Source organism: Oryzias melastigma, linkage group LG21, assembly GCF_002922805.2.
Source record: "Oryzias melastigma strain HK-1 linkage group LG21, ASM292280v2, whole genome shotgun sequence".
NCBI lineage: Eukaryota > Metazoa > Chordata > Actinopteri > Beloniformes > Adrianichthyidae > Oryzias > Oryzias melastigma.
Window position 1 is genome coordinate 21,959,391 of NC_050532.1, and position 5,908 is coordinate 21,965,298.

At 37.3% G+C, this 5,908-nt stretch overlaps 1 protein-coding gene across 2 annotated transcripts in view; it reads right to left on the reverse strand.

Moving 5' to 3' along the window:
- Window positions 1-5,414, reverse strand: part of LOC118597954 — a 22,080-nt gene extending 16,666 nt beyond the window's left edge. Inside the window, exons 1-4 of one of the 2 annotated variants that reach the window (XM_036209807.1) lie at window positions 5,057-5,414; window positions 4,658-4,969; window positions 4,472-4,568; window positions 362-745 (exon numbers count right to left, since the gene is read on the reverse strand). In XM_036209807.1, coding sequence (XP_036065700.1) covers window positions 673-745; window positions 4,472-4,568; window positions 4,658-4,969; window positions 5,057-5,132 — 558 coding nt within the window. In that variant the 5' untranslated portion in view covers window positions 5,133-5,414 and the 3' untranslated portion in view covers window positions 362-672. Of the gene's footprint in view, window positions 1-361; window positions 746-4,471; window positions 4,569-4,657; window positions 4,970-5,056 lie in introns of those variants that run through there. The other variant, XM_036209806.1, reaches the window with a different exon arrangement.
- Window positions 5,415-5,908: the final 494 nt, after the last annotated feature.

The following is a 5,908-nucleotide window of genomic DNA, read 5'->3' on the forward strand; positions in this document are numbered from 1 at the left end:
GTGTCCCGAACCGTGGCTTCTGATCCGTACGGACCACGGATAATCCGTGATCCGCAACACCCCTAATATATATATATATATATATATATATATATATATAGTATCTTGCATATTCTTTTTATCTTTTTTGCATAGGAGCACAGGACACTGGAACCAAATTCCTTGTATATATCCTGTACTTGGCTAATAAAGCTCATTCTGACTCTGATAAATAAGCCTTACTCGTCGACAATGTATGTGTCTTCCATTCATTCTAAGTGAGATATCCCCCGACAGAGCTCGTAGCTCCTCCCACATGCGGCAGTGGCGTCAAACTCAATGACGTTTTGGAAAACCACCCTTGAAACCAATGGAAAACCAATTGCACAAGTGTCCATCAAATGTGGCATAGACCAAAGTGACGTTTTATTATCTTTTTCATAAAATCTTTACATTATATGACATTCAGGCTCATATATGGACTTATATTCCTGTCATCCAAGTACAGTAAGCCCTTTATGTTCTTATAGATACATGTGATAGGATAAACCTCTCACAGGAAGCCATTGTTTTACGTTGTTGTACTTATAAGGTGGTGCATTTGTGAGTCAAAAAGCAGAGTTTTCTTCTTCTCTTGCTGTTTGGTGTCCAAGCTCAAAGTTGAAACTCCTTTCCTTCATCTCCGTGTTCTCTTCAGTCATCTTCTTCTGTTGTGTGTTTAGCATAAAGACAAACACTTTGAGTGGAAACTGTAGAGAAGGACAATCTGGAAAACACAAGAGAAGAACAACTCCATGAAAAACATGGAAGATGAACTAACAGAATAACTATAGAAAAGTTAAAGGTGAGAACCAGAGTACTATAGAAACCAGAGTTTCACAAAGGTTTGGTCAGAGACACAGAAACAGAATCTATGAAATGTGTTGCAAACAATAAAGTTTGTCTAACTGAGAGTCTGCTCTTAGATAAAGATAAAGAATTGAGAATTTTGATTTATTTTCTTACTTCTGCTTTTAATCTGATACATTATTAGTCTGAAAATTATTAAAAGCAAGTTTTTTGTTTCAAGACAAATTATACTTATAATTCTAGCTTTTTTTATTTGTTCAAATATTCAGTTTTCTAATGAATGAAAAAAAAAATCCAAACAACCCTAAAATCACAGAGCTCATGCATGTAAGTTTACTTATATAAGATAAAACAATAAGTAAAATCCACTTGGAATGTGTTACAGTTACACCTAATAATGTAACTTGTGAAATGTAAAGACTGAAGTACGTCTTTACTCAATGTGTTGAGACAAAGTTAGAATGTTTGCTCCAGGGTTTGTTCATACAATGTGTTTTACGGTAATATAAACGTGACGGTTATGCACAAAAGTAAAGTGGCTCTACGTGATTCCCTCCATCCCTCTACAACAGGGGTGTCAACTCGATCGCACAAGGGGCCAAAATCCAAAACACACCTTAGGTCGCTGGCCGAACAGATCAACATTTATAGAACACTCTAAAACTACATTTTAAAAACTTTTAAACTTAACATGAACTAGATTTATAGCATCACCTACAATAATGCTAGTGTGAATGCTGTAAACTGAAATTGGCCGCTGAAGATGCTAGTGCTGAGCTAAAGATGCTGAAATTGAAAGCTAAAAATGCTGAAGCTGAAAGCCAGCTAAAATATAAACTAAATGCCAATTAGCCTAAAAAAAACTTAGGTTAGCCAAAACAGCTAGCATGTAGCTGAAAAATAGCTAAACTTCAAAGTAGCCTAAACATCTGAAAAAAATCCTAAATTAGCCAAAACACCTGGTATGTAGCTGAAATATTAGCTAAACTCCAAAACAGCATTAAAAACACACAGAAGAAAGCCTAAATTAGCCAAAACAGCTAGCATGCAGCTAAAATATTAGCTAAACTCCAAAATAGCCTAAAGAATTTTAGTTAATGCCAAAATAGTCCAAACAGCTCAGAGAGGGCCAATTTTTAAAACTTAAAAACTGTAACTTTTAACACTAGAATCCCTGGAACTTTCAGCTTCTGCTGCAATGGCAAAAAATTTATTTTTACCTCAAAACTGTTCAATGCAGGTGAAAGAAATATTTTGAACACAGACAAATGCCTTTAAGCCATCAACAATGACTTCCTGATTTCGCAATTGCAGAATGTCATGTTTAAATTTAAGTTTGACATGCATTCCAGATTCCGCCACTAGACGGTCAAGTGGTTATGGTCGTACACAGAGAGCTTCATGGAATGGGTTTCCATGGCAGCAGCAGCATCCAGCCACACATCAACAAGTACAGTCTGTTTTTCAGACCCCTTAGTTCCAGTGAAAGTAACTTTCAATGCTTCAGGAGGCTAAAACATTTTGGACAATGCTCCCAACCTTAGTGGGAACAGTTTGGAGCGGGCCCCTCATCTTCCAACATTTTTGTGCACCAGAGCACAAAGCAAGGTCCATAAAGACATGGAGGACAGAGTCCTGAACTGAACGCCATAGAACACCTTTGAGATGAATTAGAGCAGAGACTGAGAGCCAGACCTTCTCCACCAACATCAGTGTGACCTGACCAATGAGCTTTTGGAAGAATGATCCAGAGCTCTTATAAATACTCTCCTCAACCTTGTGGACAGCCTTCCCAGAAGAATTGAAGCTGCAATAGCAGCAAAAGGTGGAGCAACATCATATTGAACTCCGGGTTAGGAATGAGATGGAACTTTAGTTCAAATGTGAGTAAAAGCAGGAAAGCCAATACTTGTCCACATGCATTAGGTAACTCCAACCCCCACACAACCTGTTAGTTCAAATACACATTAGGTACTACATGCTGAATTAACATATACATGGGCAAGTTAATGGCTCATCGGTGACTCACCATGACACAACAATGGGCTCTCGGACTAAAGGGGGGGGAACTCTTCCCTGCGCAAATTTGCGCAGGCTAGTGTTAATATAATTATGCATAATAAAAAGGCAGGAATATTATTCCAGAATAAATCAAATTAAACCTTAAATAACTTTAAATATTTTACTCTCCATAAAAATATATTTTGTCAAAATCATACATGTTAGAAATAAGCGTAAGAAAACATCAGGCCATTAATAACAATAAAATAAAATGATTTGGAGGGCCGAATCCGGCCCCCGGACCTTGACTTTGACCTGTGTTTTTCATGGGTTGTGACTAACTTCCCTCACTACTTAGTTATGGGGCATTCACCATTTTTTTTAGAGAGTCATTACATTTTTAAGATACAGTCTCTGTAAAAGTATCTGCAAGAAAAAACAGTCTGCATTGATGCTCACTGGATTTGGTGAGTGACGCTGGTGAGTGGTGAGGAAATTCAGACACAATTCAAAGGCATTGTGGGTTCCTGTCTCTCTGTTGCCCTCCTCTGGTTATTCAGTGTCATTGCTGTCCTCTGAATTTTTCCTGTTGAATTCTTTATTTTTTGCCCACAGGTGAGCCGGATTGCTGGTGGGGACTCCACCTGACACACCTGTAAACCATCTCCACTCACCCTGGTTCTGTTTAAATCTGGTTTTTGCTAGCTCCTTTTATTGGAAATCCCACTGTTGGGAGGGTTATGCTGCCCCAGACTATGTCACTTCAGTTTTCACCTTCATTTTCTAGCCACACCTCACTCTTGGATCATCCTTTGACATCAGTGGTTGTCTGTTTTTGTCTCCAAATAAATGTATCAGAATGGAGTGGAGCAGGGAGCTTGTGACCTGCTGACTGTAGCACCTATGTTACTGTTTCATACTTTTTTTTAAAACCATTTTTCTTCCCTGATTCATGATTTGAAGTAAGAAATGCAAGATTGAGCTTAATTTTCTTCTTTTTATGTCCTCCATCTGAAAAATGCCGCATGAACATGTTAAAATATAACACAATTTTCACTGGAGTAGAAATAATCTTTATAGCTTCTTTTTTTGTTTTGGTTAATTTTCATGAGATTGTTTAGAGGTTTTGGTCAAAAGTCTGTATTAAAAATGTCTGCAAACAGCAAGGCCTGGTCTGCACATGATTTTATGTTTTCATAGATTTGAATACAAAAAATGAGAAACTGAATGGAAGAGAATTTAAAGAAGGCAACTTCGATCAGAAAATATGTCAGTAAACAGATTAATTTAGTTTCAGATCTCTAGTGAGGAAGCTGTGAACTCACTTCTCTCTGAGTCCGAATGGAGTTGAAGTACGATAGAGCACCAGAGGGATTTTGTAGCAACATTTTTATTTCTTATATCACTAACAAAAATTAATGAATATAAATACAAATAAAAACATAAAAAAGTGGAAATCCTTGCCAGAATTGACTGGACCGTACGGTACCACTCCTTACCATGCTCTACCAAACTGTTTTCTCAGCAAATGTGTGGCTCCACTTTAAAGAATGACAGATCTATCCAGTAATCAGAGGGTAAAGTAACTGTTATCTGTGCGTCACATTGAGGCTGATTCTCAGTAGTTTATGGAGTTACTCACCTGCAGATCCAGACAGCTGACACAATGCAACACAGAAACAATACAGCACCAGGCAGAGCTGAGAACAATATCAGATATTCAGAGGACTTCGGGATATCTGAGAAATGAAAACAGTTTGTAGTTAGTTATGAGTTGAGCAGTGAAGGCAGTTGTGTTTGTGAAAATTCATGACTACGTTTTACGCACCTGTTTCAAACAGAGTTAAATTCCATATAATTGTATTATGTCCTTTCCTGTCAGTTACTGTACAATTATAAAATCCTTCATCTTCAACTTGAAAATTTAGTATATTTATCTTTGTAGGGAGGTCGGTCTCTATACTGATCTTTGAAGAAGAGAAATTTGAAACAGTAGCATTGAGAACGACGGAATGAAGAAATGATAAATTTCCTTTGATCCATTTGATTTCAAATGCTTCTTTCACAGACATGTTACAAGACAAAGTGACTGAATCTCCTCTGGAAACCTCCAGACTTCTGTGTTCAGTTAACGATGGAGCTGTGAGTTGAAACAGAATACAATTTAAACAAAGTTGCATCATCGACAAATAAATCCTGCATCATTTCTATAAAATGTTTTTAGTACCTGCAGAGATCATTTGTGGCTGAATCAGCGTGATCAGGATCAGAACTGCTGTGTTCCTCCAGAACATGATGACCATCAGAGAGCAGAAGACAAACTGGAACAGGAAACTGTGGTTTTAATGCATGTTTGCAGGAGGTACTGAGAAAAAGGAAGTGGTTATAGATGCCGCTTTGTGTTTAAGTACATCTTAAAACTTTGATGGAGAAGCTTAAGTCGTGTCTTTTTTTATGCATAGAGTTTTTGGTCTTCTGTCTTTTCATAGAACGTTCTTTAAATATGCTGCAGTTCTAATGATGCAGAAACGACAGTAATTTTAAAAGGCTAGAGCGTAAAGATTGTTGAGTTAAGTCACACATGAAATTTATTATCGCAACATAAAACGAGGTCGGCTTTTGACCACTTTTTTTTTTTTTTTTTCTTCATTGATCTATAAATAAAAATTGAAGCTCCACTTGACAAGTTACTCCAAATCAAACTCGAACTTCTTGGTTTCTGTTGACCGATAAATAAAAACCTGCACAGATAGTGGTTTAAGACTAACATTTTCTTTAAACAGCACAGACACATCACAAACAGGAAGAGAGCTTCTTCGTCAAGATGGTGATGGCCACCATGGTTACCGTGCAGCCTCTGAGAGGTCACTCAAAAGCATCTTCCTTTTTCCTATGCAATTAATACCAACCACAGAGGAGGGTTTGAGTGTGAACTTCACTGTATGAAATGAAACCTTGAGATGCAGATTCTCATGTTCTCACTGTGGTTTTCTCCACTAAACTTTCATCTTCATTGAATTTTCTTGTTTCATTCATTTTAATCCTGAATGTTACAATGACAGGATGATGTTTTACTCGT